This window comes from Desmodus rotundus, chromosome 2, assembly GCF_022682495.2.
Source record: "Desmodus rotundus isolate HL8 chromosome 2, HLdesRot8A.1, whole genome shotgun sequence".
In the NCBI taxonomy this organism is placed as follows: Eukaryota; Metazoa; Chordata; class Mammalia; order Chiroptera; family Phyllostomidae; genus Desmodus; species Desmodus rotundus.
In genome coordinates, this window is record NC_071388.1 from 197685471 (window position 1) to 197702905 (window position 17435).

At 45.2% G+C, this 17435-nt stretch overlaps 1 protein-coding gene across 1 annotated transcript in view; it reads left to right on the plus strand.

Annotated features, from left to right (window-relative positions):
* The window catches only part of SGPP2 (sphingosine-1-phosphate phosphatase 2), a 98631-nt gene extending 81507 nt beyond the window's left edge, over positions 1-17124 (plus strand). The window contains exon 5 of the mRNA XM_024563983.4: positions 13756-17124. Within this exon, the coding sequence (XP_024419751.1) occupies positions 13756-14307 (552 nt within the window). The 3' untranslated portion in view covers positions 14308-17124. The remainder of the gene's footprint in view (positions 1-13755) is intronic.
* Positions 17125-17435: the final 311 nt, after the last annotated feature.

Below are 17435 nucleotides of genomic sequence, written 5' to 3' on the forward strand. Positions count from 1 at the left end.
GAGGAGTTTCTAACAGTCTCCCACAAGGATTGTGGGTTCGTCTACTTCTCCGTTCAGTTCTGTCCGTTTTTCCCTCATATATTTGGAAGCTATGTTATTATTTGCCATGTACAGTTTTTAAATTGTTATCTCTTTGATAAAGTGACCCTTTTATCACTAAGAAATGTTCATCTCTAATAATATTTCCTACCTTAAAGCCTACTTTGTCTAATAATATAGCAACATCAGCTTTTAGTTAGCATTTGCAAAGCATTTTCCAGCCTTTTACTTTCGAGTTTTCTATACCCTCATGTTTTTACTGTGTTCTTAGGAATGGTGTATAGTTGGGGTTTTTTAATTTGACAATTTTGTTCTTTAATTGTTATATCTAACCTATTACCACATGATGTAATCTGACATATTTGGGTATAAATCTACCATATTGCTCTTTGTTAACTTGCCCCCATTAGTTATTCTTTATCTTTTTTTTTGCCTTCTTTTTAATCAAGTATTTTAACTCTTCCACTGTCCCTCCTCTAGTAGCCTGTTATAAATTCTTTACAAGTGTCCTAGTAGGCGACCCAAGAGATTACAGCGCACAGCCTTAACTTACGGGGGTCCCATGCACATCAGTGTCTCTGTCACTTCCTGGGAAGAGTGGGTTGTTGGGTACAATTTTATTCTGCATATATTTAAATCCACAGGACTTATTTTTATTGTTTTATAGTTACACATCTTTGGTTTATCTGCATATTCATGCTTTCTGTTTTTCCTCATTCCATCCTGTAGTTCTACTCGTCCATCTGGCATCTCATTCCTTCTGCCTAAGTTTCTCTATTTAGTGTTTCTTTTAGCATGGTTCTCCTAGTGATGAATTTTCTCAGTTTTTGTGTTTCTGGAATGTCTCCATTTGACTTTCATTTTTGAAGGATATTTTTGCTAGAATTCTCTGTGTCATTTCCTCCAGGGTCCCTGACCTCGCTGCTTGCCCTTCCCATGTGCCCATGGTGTGCACGGAATCAGTGTAGCAGCGTGGTCAGACTGGCGGTGAGCTTCCAAGTCTCGTGACTGCCAAGCAAGGGGAACTGTTTTTAAAGTTATGGTTAATCCACCAGTATAAGCTTTTTGGAGGATACGTTGCAGAATATACTCAGATCTAACATGTTCATTCATAGCCTTCTAGGCTCTTAGCCCATTTTTAGAAGTTTCTTCTAAAGCATTAATTGCACAAACGTGAAAGTAAGAACAATAGTAGCAAACACTTCTAAAGCACTTACGATCTGCTAGGTACCATTCTAAGTGCTTTACATGTATGAACTACTTCATGGGGGCAGTTACAGCAACCGTGTGAGGGAGGCGTTATCATCACTCCAGTTTCACAGATGAGGCTTAGGTTCGGTAACCTGACCACGGTTACGTAGTTGGGAAGAGACTGCACTGAGATTTAAAACCAAGCAGTCTGACTTCAGAATCCATGCCCTTATTACCATTCTATACTGCCCCTCCAGGTGTTTGTTACTGCATTTAATAGCAAGCAGTGAGACTATACTAAATGTCCATCAATCAGATCTCCTTAAGTAGAATGGAATGTTATATGGCCATGAAAGTCATACAGTTCTGTAATCATGAAAAGATGCGTGTGATAGATTGCCAATGGAGAAAGCAGGATATAGAACGGCTTATACAGTCCGGTGCCATTAGTTGTACAATTGTGTGTGTTGCGGGGGGGTGGAGAAGATAGGTTATGGACAGACAGCTCTGAAATGAATGTTTAATAGTGAGGCTGACTTGTTTTTAACAAAAACAATGAAGCTATTTTTATTAACTGGACAGAGACTGTATCTTATTCTTCCTCTATCCTAGTGTATTTCTTGGTATCTACCAGCCAACTGAAAATAAAAGCACATGATAGCTGTTGAGCGAATACATAAATATTTGAGATATATTATTATTTACATGTCCTAGTAGAGAATGAAGATGTTAGATTTTACTGCTATGAACAACAAGTCTTCTCCAGCTGGGTACTTGCATGTTTTATGATTTCTTCCCTTACACTGTGTGTTTTTCCATTTTTAATTTTTTTTTCAAGATTTTACTTATTTATTTTTAGAGAGAAGGGAAAGGAGGGAGAAAGAAAGGGAGAGAAACATCAATGTGTGGTTGCCTCTAGTGTGCCCCCTACTGGGAACCTGGCCCCCAACCCAGGCATGTGCCCTGACTGGGAATCGAACTGGTGACACTTTGGTTTGCAGGCCGGTGCTCAATCCACTGAGCCACACCAGTCAGGGCTTTTTTTTTTTTTTTTTTTTTTTTTAACAGCACACCACTTAATATGGATTTTGGCAATAAGATAAATATATGGGTTTCAAAGGTCTTACATGTGTTGTCCTTTTATTGTTTGGGAATCAACTTGAAAATTCTCTCATCATTGATTTGCAACGTTCTTTTAGTTGCTATAACCCAACTTCCCAAATCTGACTGAAAAGGGAACCAAGTTCTCAACAGAATTAATATCCATGCACCCCTTCTCTGTGGTGCTGTTTCAAGATGAAAAATTCACCATGAAGGGTTTTGGGAGTTGAGCTGGGCCGAGCTGACTATGGAGAGAAATGGTAGTCTCTCACTATCCACAAGGGGCAAATGGCCCGTTAGTCTGTAAAACTGCCCGAGAATTGGTCTCATTACTCAGGTGTGTCCTGTTGGTGGTCTGTTGAACACTAATCGGGGCCTCTTACACCCTGAAAATCAGCTAAAGGTCCAGAACTTACTCTCAAAATGTTACTGAGGTCTGTATTTACGAAGGTCTGTGGGAATGTTCCTTAAAACATGCTCCCCCGGGAAAGGAAACAAACACTTCACACATCATGTTTTTAAATGCACCCAGGGCTTCCTGTCAGCGCGGTACTTGACTTCAATCTTTCAACCCCTGAAATCTTCATAAAATTATTCCATGTGCGTAGGTCTGTGGTCAGTTTGGTTTCCACTCCACACCCCTGAGCACTCCTCACACTCGTGAAAACAAAGGGTCACCCAGGGACCACAGTCTTGTTCCTCCCTGTGTCTGGATCTCATGTATCTATGTTAACAAAAGTGTGTGGCTTTACCTTGTTTGTACTTGACACACGATGACAAGGAAGCGGCCATCTCTGTCACTGAGGTTGTCCAGCCCCATCGAAGACCTTGCACGCCCATCTTTGACATTAACGGGACAGTCTGCAAAACAAGACTGATGTTTTCAAGTGCCCAGTAATCCCCAGTTCCAGTGCGATCCCGGCAGCAAGGTGTTCGCTCGGGGAGTTCTGTTTTGGCACCAGGGGCCATGTCTCAAGGGTTCAAGCCAAAGGTCAGGGACAAAGGACTGGGACAGATTTATTTTGTTTTTAACATGACACCCACATCACCAGGTCTACAAAGAATTTTCAGACCTTTCTCTTATACCTCTTTGTGCAGAAATGTTTCTACATCGGAATATCACTTTAGGATTTTCAAAGGTGGTTCTATCATTTTTAAGTATGGTGTTCCTGTAATTCAGAAATTTTTATTATTTTACGTGTTTGAAAAATGCATTCCAGAAGCTCTGGCTCGCCGTGGTCAGCATGAGGAGCCCACATTGGTCTTTCCACTTTAGCGAGATGAGAGAGTCTTTACCATTCTCAACGGGGTCTCCTGACCACAGCCTCAGCATCACCTGGGAGCTTGTTAGAACTACAGGCTCTCAGGCCCCACCTGGACCCACTGAATCAAAACCTGCATTTTAACAAGCTTCCCACAGGTTCTAATGCAAGGCATAATTTGAAAGCATGGAAGCTATCTACACTCATCCCAGCAAATGTGGAGACAATGCCAATTAAATTTCAGCCTGCATGGGACTGTTCAGCAATGACATCACATCAAACATGACTCTCTTCTGTTCTCTTGTCGCTCTGAGGTCCCTCTGCCCATCCAGATTTGAGAAACGTCACTTAAATGTTTGACAGCGCCTTTGTGTCTTCTAGCAGGTTGCCCTCCCTGTGTTTGTCACTCTTGCGAGCTGCGTGGCAGCTGTTGATGATGATGTTATAACCTGCCCGGAAGCTTGTGTGAGCTGAAGTCACGATCCCCTGGACCTGCTAGAGCTGCCGGAGCTACAGCTGCTCACGTTAATGTGAATTCTGGGTGGGGAATTCTGTCTGTTTTCATGACGCTCTGCTGTTTGAACTTGTCAGATTCTCTGAAGCCGAGACAAGCAAGTGATTATTTCCTAAATCATGCTGTTTATGGAGTAGAGTTAGAAATATATAGTATAGCTAAATACCTGTCTATTTAATGTGATAAAAGCATGGGATAATCCCTTATTATGTCATCACATTAAGAAACATAATACCTGCCTTATTTACTTTTTTAGCACACCAGCGCCATTAGAATATACAAAAGAAAACAAAATAAAAACTAATTATTGTTATATAGAATATTCACATTTAATAATTGAAGATAAATAGTCATATGAATACACATCGAAATAATAACCTACTTGCTAGAGCCTAATCTTTAAATGGTAAAATCATAACTCCTGCCAAAGTATAAAATGAACAGGCATCAAAGGTTTTATTCAACTCCTTAATCAGTGAAGGAACCAATAAGATGTAAAGAACTAAATATTTACAGACAATGTAATGAAGAAATCATACATTAAAATTGCTGGGTTATATACAAAACTGGTTATCATCCCACCAACTGTAACCTTTGGGGTCATTTCCACTGAACAGAAATTATTTGTATCTCTGCCAAACAAAATTTATTAGCTGTCACTTCACTAAGCCTGAGACCTTTAATGAGCAGTAAACAGTGACTTGAAGTGCTTTCCCTTCTGTAATCCATGGGTAGCCTTTGCCCTGTATGACACTGAAATATTTCTTTTGTCTTACATCTGAGTTTTACATAATTTTTCTTAACCCTCTTATAGAAAACCTGTTTTTGTTTGAATGCCACCATGATTTCTCATGAAGGTTTCAACATGCTTAGTCTCCACACAGGTGTTTCTTCCTCAGATTGCAGCAGGTGGAAGCTGGCACACTAACTCTTGGAGCTACTGCTGAGCCTCAGCGAGTTTTCGGGTCTCTCCCAGAGCCTCCTCTTTATCGCCGTAGACTGACACCTAGGGACCCGTAGCCGTAGATTTGTGCTCAGATCTCACAGATGCTCCGAGGACAGGCGTGACACAGAACGGGGAGGCGTCAGGGCCACAGCGCCCGCTCATACCTGGGTCAGGTATGGGTGAGTGTCGGGGCGTTCTGCTGCTTACGCTCACACCACGTGGCCAGGAAAGTCTGCTTCCTGCTTCTGGCAGATCCCTGTGGATACTGGTGTGTTTCAGCAGGAAATTAATATTTTTGGACGTAGGCATTCACTCTTTCTCCCCTTTACATATGCTAATTGCATGACATGTAGGTTTCTCTCTGTAATCATTTGCATTCATATTTATGAACAATGCACCTCTCTTGCCATTTGGCTTCTATTGAATCTCATCTGCATTATTCTCAGAAATTCAATTAATCGTGAGCTAGCATGGAGAAAAGCAAGTATTCTGAGTGTGTTAACTAGGAAATATTGGTCTATAAATTCAAATTATTTTCTAGAATAATTGTAGTGTTTTTGGAGGGGAGTTGGTTTTTGTTGATGATGTTTCAGTCTGTTTCAATGTTGGGCTTTGCTCACATTCAGAGCATTTGCTGCATCTACAAATAAGTGGGTCTGGCTTTTCCTCTGCTCCTGGCTTCAGCTCAGCAGCAAAGGCATCTGAGGGCCCTTCACATTCTCAGCAGGGGACCTAGCAGAGGGGAAGATGCCAGAATCATAGAGTTTCCAGCATAAATAGTTCCAAGATCTGAATGCATTCTTTCCTAACAATTGAATGAATAGGTTTATTGGGGCCCCTTCTTTCTAGTTAGCTAATCTTATGTTGTGTTGGTCTGCTCAAAAGCATTCTTCACTAAAGATGTTTGGAGATAGAATGCAAATGTGTAGCTGTAAACTGCATATGGGAATGTGATGCAGGGTCAGAAATCGCAAATGCTGGGAGTACTCGGGGTTAGGGCCTGCCGTCGAAATACCTAGAGATGTTTACCCAAAGGAGTGTTTCTGCTTGGCTAAGAGTAAGAACAGTTTTTCATGTGTGTATATAGGCATCCACTGAAATCTACCCTGATGCTCGGGAGGGCTCTGTTAGCATTCTTTTCTGAACACCTTTTGTCTATATTACTCTTTTCTGTAATGAGACATGATAAAGCTTAAACTTTTATCTGAATATTAAGTTTTATAACTGAAGTGAAATAGCTACAAAAATCAAAGGGATTTAGATCTTTCTGCATTTTATCTTTAGAAAATGTTAGTTTCATGCGATGATTTCTTTCAAAAAATTCAGAAGTGTTTCTTTAAACCCTGGATGTGAATTGAATTAAAGATTGAGTATATTCAAACAATAGGGTCTGCAGGGCTGGGGGCCAACGTGTCTCGTGTGCTTGTGGCTTGAACGTTACTTATGTCATGGGGGAATGACATGTTGATTATCATATAGGTTCTTGGGAGCATTTGATTTTTTGGCATGATGTGAAAATTTTCAAGCATTAGTTATTTTTAGGTTTGTCTATTTTGAAACATTCTGATTTTAGCATCTTAATTTCTTCTCCTCGATTACATTTTTTATTATAATAAAACTAGTAGGCATTGACTGTAGAAAATTTAAAGAATACTGCAAAGCAGGGACAAGATAATCATCACCTGTAATGTCCAAACAGAAAAAAGCATGCAACATTTTAGTTTACTTCCTTTGGGTGTCTTACCCACGCATGCAACTACATACTACCTAACGTGAGGATCATCCTCTCTGTCAAGTTTGTGTTCTGTTTGATGTGTCTCACTATGGTTGGTTACTTTGAAACTAAAAAAGCAAACAAACAAACAAAACCCCTTAAAACTCAAGGTTGTAGAAATGTATCTTTTCAAGCGGAAAATGTTCCTATCGTGTCATTAGATAAGAAAGCAGTATGTATTTTTATCTTATTTTTGGCGTCCTGGGCCAAACGCCTGACCGTGTGTGCAGTTCCAAAGAAATCCCCGCCTGATTTCAAATCTGCCAGAAACAAAACAGCAGGTCCAATTCCAAGATGGAGATTTGTGAGCTTTTATGGAATTCAGTAGCTTGAAAAACTTAATGTAAAATGTTGCTCAAGAATTTTCAAGCACTACAAGTTCTTATTTTTAGAAGCTGCTTAGAGTAGTTTTTTTATTAGAAACTTAGAGCCCCAAATTAGAAATCTCATAAGCGATGGTTTAAGTATTTTCCTTACAAAAATACCTAAATGTCTTTTTATCACCTTTTATGGGTAAAAACTCAAGTGTGTGGCTAGGAGAAAAAAAAACTACACCAGGAGCCATGTTGATTAAAATTACTTTTGTCTCAAATGCTGGGTCTGTGGACCAAAATAGCCTCGTTCCCTGCAGCGTTGAAGGTGAACAGACTAAGCTTAGAAAGAATATTCCAACCAGATGTCTGGGAATGTGATAACTGCACGTACAAAGGAAGACGGGAAGGAAGACTCCTTTTCCTCTGTGTACTGAAACAATGCGTATTAAACGGTACAGATAGTCAGGCTGAGAGAAATGCGCTGCATTCTCCCGTCACATGATGGGGCGTCTGCTGCATGTGAGGCACCACGCTGGGGACTTGGAGGCAGAAGCGGACACGCAGGAGAACGCATCTCCACGGACTGGAGTTTTGTAATCTGCTCGGGGGAAAGCATGCGAACATAGAGCCTGCAGCAAAGGCAATAGAAGGGAAAGTGCCTTCATGGTCAGCCCAGGGAAAGGTCATTGCCATCTGTGGGGATACACGAAGATATTGGGGAAAGGAAGTAGCTTTTGAGCTGAGCCTTAGGCGAACTGACAAGATTTTGATAGAGATGGTTAGTGTGCTGTCCATAAAAGGACAAAAGCATGGGGATAAAACTCAACGAGGCATCTTTAGGAAAAGCAAGCAGGCCTCCTTGACTGGGCCAGAAAGTAGTGAGAGAAAACCCTGGAATGACAGCTTCATTAAACCCATGGCATGCAGGGCTCTGGCTCTCGATTGACAGGCCAATAGTTCTCAGCATTTGTTTTCTGTTGAGACCCGCGACATCAGTGGGCCTTGCAGTGTGAAAATGCAGACTCCCAGGCCACACGTCGGATGGGAACCAGAGAGCAATCCCCCTGGAAACTGTAACTTCGAATCTCCCGAGGTAGTTCCAGTGCACACTAACGTCGGGGGCATTTGCTATTGACACAGGCATCAGAAAGGCAGGCCGTGGATTCTGGAGCCGGGGAATGGCTGGTAGGAGGCGAAATGAAGGTCTGAACTCCGAGGGCAGGAGCGGGAGCTGGTGCATGAATGGAGAGGAGCCTGTGCCGAATAGGGGCTGGCGAGTGAGGGTGCCGAGAGGAAGGAGCAGTCTGATGGTGGCATCAGGACTCTGAGCTTCCGTGACCAGGGAGCCTGGGGTGCCACCAACAGGAATATGTATATCAGAATTCCCCTGAGCACCTGCAGAACTTCTCTGCAAAACTGCTCTACCCCTACCCCATAGAAACGTCCCCACAAAATGTCTCTGGAGTTTTCCAAAGGAGTCTGGCATGAACCCCCATGACAGCCCCAGAGCTAGTGCCACTCTGTCCGATGCCCCAGTGTCAGAATGGCTTTGCTGGTTCCCTTGCTCTCACCCAGCCTGTGGCCTTGGGCTCCTGTGTCTTGCCCACTGCTCTCCAGGCCCAGCAGCTCCCTGACCTCGGCAGTAACTGTGCCGCCCACTGATCTAGGAGAGGCTGCTGGTGCTCTGAGTACTGTGGTCCCTGCCCCACAACAGCGCCCTTTCCTGTGTATCTGCATGTCGTCAGCCTCTCTCCAACTGTCCTGCCAGGCAGAGCAGGCCTGTGGTCATGAATCTGACTCAAGGGCCATAGTGGTTATATGGCTACTCTGCCCTTGACCTGCCAGGTGGGGGTCAAAAGTGCCCCCAGGAAGCACTGTGGCCTAGGGTTCAAGAAAGAATAGGTTCTTCCCTTTGGAGAGCCCTCTGCAGGGGGCTTTCAAAGCAGCATTGCCTGGCTCTGTGTTTTCTAGGTGGAGGCAAAATGACTCCTGCCTCCTCTCCGACCGCCTTAGGACTCCGACGTGAAGCCCAGTGAGGCTGCCAGAGGCCATCTGAGTGGCAGAGTCTCTGCCTCCGGCTCCGCGTGCCTGGTTTCTTCCTCCCCTCGACGTGTACGTTCCTTTGAAACACACAAGACGCCCTCAGTCGTCAGCAAGTGAAGTTTGGCAGGCCACCCCTGCCACATCTACCTTATGCCTCCAGTTCCCTGCCGAAGACACTGCCGAGCTCTCCTGGGATCCCCCACTCCTTTATGGGAATTGAAAGGCCCATCCCGTTTGGAGAAGGAGAGGCCGAATTTTATCTCACTTAAGTATTTTAAAGAGGCAATCTATTTACGTGATATAAAATTTGAAAGGCCTATAAGAGTACCCTAAGAACAGTCTACTTCCCAACTCTGCCACCCCATGTAAATGAACCTGCTTTGTGTATTCAAGTGAAAAGGTCTCTCTCCAGTCTCCCACCATTTCTAAACGGAAATGATGGCATGACCACACCACGGGTCGACCTAATTGGTCCCGACAGGTGAAACTTACCGTGTTTTGTCTCTTGCCACGACAAGCAAACTACAACAGAAAACTTGTAAATGCTTCGTTTCAGACATGGGCCAAGTGTATCTCTGTGGTCCAGTCCCATACTGAGATCAGGGATCAGAGGTTAAATGAACTTGCCATTTTTAAAATGTTGCCAAGTTCCTCCCCATTAGGGTTGTGCCATTTTACATTCATCTGGCTAATAAACTCCCTTTCCCCCCACCCCGTCCTGTGTTCCTCAACAGAATGTTGTCACACTTCCAGATTCTTGGTAATGCTGATAGGTGAGGGGTACATTCTGAGCATGGTGTGGGGCGGGGGGGTCAGGGGGTGCACACTGGGAACCTCCGTGTCCAGCACACTGCTTTACACACAGCCGCAGACGCTCAATGGTGTTACTCAGTGTCAAAGAATGAGCCCGCTAGCTTTTCAATTTGTGTTTGAAATGCAATTTTAAATTTCTTTTTAAGTTAACGGCAAAATTGACTGTTTTGGTGTATAGTTCCATGGGTTTTCAGTTCTATCACCCCCAAACCTCCATCACGCTGTCCCTGAGTAGTCACATTCTCCCCCTCGAGCCCCTGGCAGCCGCTGATCCTGTCCCCATCACTACGGTTGTATCTTTCAGAGAGTTTCATGTAAATGGAACCATGCAGTACGTAGCCCTCAGAGACTGGCTTTTTCCGCTCTGCATAATTTCCTGGAGGTTTCAGGCTGTTGGTGCGCACCAGCGCTTGGATGCCTTTTGTTGCTGGGGAATATTCCACTGTATCATGTAGCACAGTGTACCTGTTCTCCCCCTGGATGACACTGGGTGGTTTCCAGGTTTGGGTTGTTGACAGACCTGCTATAAACACTCATGTCAGGTTTTTGTGTAAACATCAGTTTTAATTTCTCCTCGGCATAATTTGCACCTCTTATTAGTAAGTTTAAGTACATTTCCATATGTTTAAGGGGCGTTCATAGTTCCTTTTCTATAGAATGCTCATTTCCTTTACTCATTTTTCTGTTTGGTTGTCAGTGATTTTTGTTTTAGACAAAGTTGGCTTGGGGGGCTAATGGGGTATCTGGATAAAATGCAAGCATTCTGTTAAAAAATGTGGGACCAAGGTTTGAGAGAGACACCTGAAGACATAGATTTGAGAGTCACACAGATGGAGAACGGAAGCTGAAGCCATAGACCTACACAAACTCTTCATGGGAGAAAACACGCAAGGCTTGAAGACAGGCCTTGTTTGGGATGTGGAAACGAGGGTCTGAAGGAGAAACTGGTTAGTGGTCAGAGAAGAGCCAGGATGGTGCGGGGTAACACTAATAAAAGCTGAATATTAAAGGACTATTAGCCCTGAACAGTATGGCTCAGCGAGTTGACCATCGGCCCACAAAGCAAAGGGTCTCTGGTTCGATTCCCGGTTGGGGCACATGCCTGAATTGTGGGCTGGTCCTTGGTTGGGGCACATGCAACTGATCTGTGTTTCTCTCACATGTTGATGTCTCTCCCCCTCTCTTTCTGTCTCCCTGCCCCCCCTATCTAAAAATAAATAAATAAAACTTTTTAGAAAGAAAGGAAGGGAGGGAAGGAGGGAGAAAGAAAGAGAGACAGGGGGGAGTGGAGGGAGGGAGGAAGGGAGAGAGAGAAAGAAAAGAAAAGAAAAAAAAGAGAAAGGTCTGCTAAATAAAAGTGTGTTAAACCCACGGGACAGTGTCCAGAAGAACATCTCCTTCCAACAATTCCAAGCCAAAGCCCTACAACTCATTCTGACTGGGGTAGCTTAGGTGACATGGCCACCCCTACACCAAATACTGTCACCAGGAGATACAATGTATTGATTGGCCTACCTAGGTCATGTGCTTCAACTCCATAATTTCCCAGAACCTTCTGGATCCCCAAGGAAAAATATGAGGCTACTGGGGGAAAAAACAACCAATGAATGTCTGTAAGTGGACTTTGAAAATGGTGCATCATCTAAATCTAGGAATTTAAATGGCACTTGTTTTTCAAGTTGAGAAATAGTTGCAACTGGCATAGAAAATGCAATCCAAGAATGTGGTTTAATTTTAGTAATCAGGATGCTTAAATGAAGGATTTTTCCCTCTTTCCAAAAATGAGTCAACATCCATGCATATTCATAGGCATGGGGAAAGGAATCATGGGAAGGGAGACCATGGAGATTGTGAAGCCTGCCCTAGGGGATAATTGAGAAAGATGACAGCAGAAGTAAGAGCAGGTGAAGTCCCAGGTGCCACAGAGAGCACAGTGGAGGCACCAGGCTTCCTCTGAGGAGGCAGGTGGTACCCCATCCACTCTTGCTCCTCCATCTGTTCTCCCCTCTACAGTCAGAACAATCCTTCAGAGGTGAAAATCTCCTTGTGCTGGTACCCACGGAAGGCTACTTCAGTGGCTTCACTCTGCTCACGGATGTCATCCTCAGCAAGCAGACTGGACTCCAGGGCCTTGTAGGAGGTGTCTCCTGCCTGTTTGCTCTCTCTTCTCTCACCCCAAAGGACCAGCAAGATCCACACAAACTAGCCTTGTTCCCTCTCAAATAACAGAATCATCTGTCTCTCTGCTAGACTGTGAGGTTCTGCGTGGGAATCGATCATGTATTTGTCTCACACTGGACCCTCTAACCCCATGTCTGGCACACAGCAGACACTCATACGTGCTCATCGGAAGGATGACCAGATGCCCACTCTTCCTGAAATCTGCTGTAGCCTCAGTGATTTTTTTCTAAGGTCTAATTCTCACCCATTGTTTGAGAGGTCATTTTATTAGACAGTAAACAAGAGAAATAATGATGTTATTATAAAATGAAACATCAAGTCTTCAGAATTCTATGTTTTTTATGATTTAATTTATTTCTAGAGGGGAAGAGAGAGAGAGAGAGGGAGAGAAACATTGATGTGCAAAAGAATCGTCCATCGGTTGCCTCTTGCACTCCTCCAACTGGAGACTCGGCCTGCAACCCAGGCATGTGCCCTGACTGGTGATCGAACCCTTGACCTTTCGGTTCACAGGCCAGCACTCACTCCTCTGAGCCACACCAGCCAGGGCAGAATTCTATTTTACATATATGTATATATGAAAAAAGTGAAAGGCAACATGCCAACATATAGGCAGCATTGACTGTAGGTAGTGGAAATAAGGATCTATTTTTTTCTTCTACTTTTCAGTGTTTTCCAGATTAAATTGCATATGTATTACTTCCTGGTGTCTTCCAGATTTTCCAGTGCATTGGGGAAAATGCTTTAAATTTTTCAACTATAAACTTTCAAAATAATCCATATGAAACTTTGTAGCAAAACTGTAGCAAGCTCCCCATTCTGACTTAGATGTATTTGTCCTTTAATTACACTGATTCATCTTCTAGTAGATTTTGCAACAGGAACACTAAAGGAAGAAGAAGACGGATGATATTAAGGAGTTAAAGATGCTTTGTGCAGGCACTTAAGGAAGAAAGGAAAGGAGAGAGGGAGAGAGGGAGGAAAGGAGGGAAGAAGAAAGAAACCACAATCTCAAATGCTGCAAGGAAGGCTCGGTTAAAGCAAGTGTGGAGCAGCCACTCAGTGAAAGTGAGATGTGGCAACACTCTAGCACCACCGCACCTGAGGGTCTGCTCTGACCACCCGAATAGGGGAGCCCTGCGAGAGAGGTGGCGTGGCCGCGGCCGTGCCAACCTCCTCCTCCCACCTGGCTGCTGCCGCCCCAACCCCTGCCGACCAGGAAGGGACAGTGCCACCTGTGTGAGGATCACAGCCATACTTGTCATATAACATTAAATCAAAAAGAATTGAAGGTGAAAGGAGCCATGTGATCATAGTTGTGCATTAAGGAAACAAATACAGAATTTCTTCCAAAAGAGAAAGTGGAGGAAATGCATCACGTGCATAGCATGCTTATTGTTTGTATCGTTCCTTTCAAATTTCTACTACTCTACATTTTTTACCACCATGTGTTAAAAAAGGAAACAGTGTAAAAATTGTATCTCACATGTCAGATCTACCATATTTGAGACAAAATTACACCTGCGGACGGGGGAGCTCTCACTGGCTTACGGCGTTCTCTTCTCTCCTCCCCACAGGATGTGCTGGGCGGCGTCCTCATCACCGCAGTCCTCATCGTCCTCACCTACCCTTCCTGGACCCTTATCGATCGCCTGGACTCGGCCAGCCCCCTCTTCCCTGTGTGTGCCATAGTGGTGCCCTTCTTCTTGTGTTACAATTACCCCGCGTCCGATTACTACAGCCCGACCAGAGCAGACACCACCACCATCCTGGCCGCCGGGGCCGGAGTGACCATAGGATTCTGGATCAACCACTTTTTCCAGCTCGAGTCTGAGCGCATGGACTCGCTGCCTGTTATCCAGCACATCCCCCCGCTCACCATGGACATGCTGGTTTTGGGTCTGACCAAATTCGCCGTGGGCATTGTGTTGGTCCTCCTGGTTCGCCAACTTGTGCAAAAGCTCTCGCTGCAAGTGTTATACTCCTGGTTCAGGGTGGTCACCAGGAACAAGGAGGCCAGGCGGAGACTGGAGATCGAAGTGCCTTACAAGTTTGTCACCTACACGTCTGTCGGCATCTGTGCGACCACCGTGGTGCCCCTGCTACACAGGTTCTTGGGGTTGCTCTGAGGCCCAGGCAGTTGGAAGTGAGCCCACTGGACAAGAGCCAAGATGTAGGAAAGTGGTTGGGTGGGCAAGTCTTGACAACACGTTTATTTTGAAGAAATTCTTTAAGTCACATGTCTGTTTTGCTGATAGCTGTGATAAATGCTGTTGCTGTACAGGGTGTAGGGGGTGGTGAATTGTCTCAGAGGAACATTAGTCTGGAAGGGTCATGCCGCACGGGAAGCCAGGCTAAAACCCATAGTCAAGTTCTACAAGGGTCTCCACCTTCCCTGTGTGTCAACTTGGATGCTCAACCAAGTCATGGACTGGCGGGAATAGTGGCCACAGACACACCCAGCTCTGGAGAGGTGGGCAGGGCCTGGGAGGCTGGGGTAGGGCCTTTCTTCTCGGTGATGGCTTTGCCCGATGCTGAGTATCCTTTCCCGAACTGGAACTTTGGCCCAGGAGAAAGGGTGGCATCCTGTAAAACCGCATTCCTTAGAGTGACTCTCTTGTCATTATGATCAAATTAGCCTGCGGCATCCCAGTCTCTGCAGGTGTGAATATTGAAACAGGGGTCTGCCCTTCCTGGTTTGCACATTTGGGGGGATTCCAGGCACCATCACTATGCTCTTCTGATTAATGGACCCCCCTGGCTGCTCCTGTTGCACCAGGCAGGTGGGGGTTAGCCTTCAACAGCAGGTACACCTGGGCTTCTCTCGGTGTCCTGCTCTCTCCTGCTTCAGAGTGACTTGGGATAAGCCCTCTGCCCATCTTCAGCTTTTCTTGCTTCCTTACAAACTGTCATCTGCATGTAAAAGTGGATCGAGAGAGGAACAGAGACATAATTCTTCCTGGAGCCTGACAGGGAGACTCAGCCTCATGGGCGTGGCCTGTCCTGACATTGCTCTTCCATTTCTCAGCTACTTTCTGTCCATCTGTGTTTCTCTCTACCAAATAAAATCAGGACCCCCTTTCTGTCTCCCCACCCACCATCTCTTGGCAATTTTCAGGGTAATTAATGCAAGAGTAACATCAGCCTCTTTTGGAAAAACAAGCCAACCAAACACAACAACCTTTACACAGAGGGTGTGTCCTCAGGACACGTAGGCAGGTGACCCACACCAGGGGGTTCTCTCGCAGGCCTTCTCTTTGGTTACTGTGAGTAAGGAACACATAGCAACAGTTTTCTCAGAAGTTAGTGTAAATATGTAGTTAACAAAGTACCTTTTGTGGTCCAGTGTTGGGGCCACTGCTATGGCGATTTAAAACCCTCACACGTCACAGCCGTGCACACGCTGGGGGACCTGAGCCTGCCTGGGAAGGGAGGCTCTTACCTCTGCGTCCAGTGCGAAACGGAAACCGCCGGATCTCTGTCCTGATCGCCGACGTGTCCCCGGCCTCACTGCTGGAAGAATCTTTCATGTTTGACTTAGTGCTCCAGTTTCTTGAGAATAATTTTCAGTAAAACATCCTGTTCTTCCTTCAAATTCTTCTCACATTTTTCAATTAGAAGGTAGGGATAAAAATGGGCCGCCATTCGACTATTTTTACATCATACTGACTAGTATTTGCAGCACCATGTGTTGGGGGGGCGGTACTTGGGGAGAGCCCAGCTGCCAGGCACTCCTGCCCTCCCTCCTCCCCCACCCCCAGTGCTCACTTCCAACTGCCTGGATGAGGCACGTTCCCATAACTCCATTCGCTGATGCCAAACCACGGGATAATTATGCAAAATCATTTCAGTTGATTTTTCTGAAACCACCTGACAAAATGATTAGCCTTTGCCACTTGTATCACTTGTCGTCACAAGCAGTGGGGGTTGGCAGTTCATTCGTGGCCTCCCGACAGGAGGACGGCCAGGTCCGCTATACTGGCATACTCGAGGCTGCATTTGCACAGTCTGGGCTGAGCCACAGCTCACCAAAGAACGAGCCAAGGACTGGCACGGTTGGCCACTTTTTCAAGTATCTTCTACAGCAACTGGAGACTAAAGAGTATGCGTTGATGAGGCCAAGTTTAGTCTTTGCGCTCCGCTTCTTCACCCCTCTCCATCCGTTTCTCACACTGTTAAACTCTCACACCCTCTCAGGCTTTCCCATCCACGCTTGCCCTTCAGAGTTTGCCTTGGTCTCCTGTGAAGACACTTTGATTTTCTCTCTGGGGAAAGACTGCCCCCTGCTGGTCTACCCTCAGTCTTGCTCCAAAGCCTCCTCTCTTGATCTAAGAACTTAATGATTTTTTTTTAAATTATCAATACTTAAGAAAAATCAATAGGATAAAGAAATTTGAAAAATGAAACTGCCATCAAAATGTTTTTTAAATGAACTCGAATGTCACGCTCACCACGATGTGTCCAGTATAGGCTGAAGACCAGCCTATGGCTAACCCTGACCTTGGAACCTGTGACACCAAAGTCCTCGGGGCCACTGGCCCCTCCAGGAGCCAGGTGGGGACAGGATACCCTTTCCCCCCCATCCCCATCCAGCCCCCAACCCACAACCACCCTGGCTCAGGGCGTCCTTTCTGCAACTATCGCTCTAAATAGTGGTCATCCTGTGCCACTTTTGCTCAGACCTGCGCCGGGACAGAACATGCGGAAGAGACATAGACGAGACTCCCGAGCTGACACTCCACAGCATGCCTGATGGCCGCACTGCGACGTGGGGTCTGCTCGCCCAGTTCGGCGGCCGACACTTCCCGAGAGTCATCAGAGCCTGTGGTGTCACAGGGCCGCATGCTCTGGTTTCTGTTTTGGAAGCTTTCCACGGTCTTGCTTATGTACTGTTATGTAAAGTTATTCTTTTACGAATAAAATAACTTTTGTTTGACCTTGCCTTATTAAGTGCTCTAAAAGCCAGTTTCTGCTTCCTTGGATTTTTCCCCCCTAGACTTTTTTTCTCAGGGTTTATTCAGCCTGAGTTCAAAAAGAGGGGACAGCAATATAAAGCAGGCTATGTCCTTCTCTGTCACTGTCATGATTCAGTCACATGTGAATGTCGGTGAGTGTCACGGCGGTCACAGGTGTGATTCACCAGAAGTAAGGGTGTGTCTGCATGCTTCAATACCCTCTAACTCCCTGATACTACAGAGCATCCTTTTACCATAATCGTAGATAAATGTCACTGCGTGGCGGCAGGTAAACTTTACAG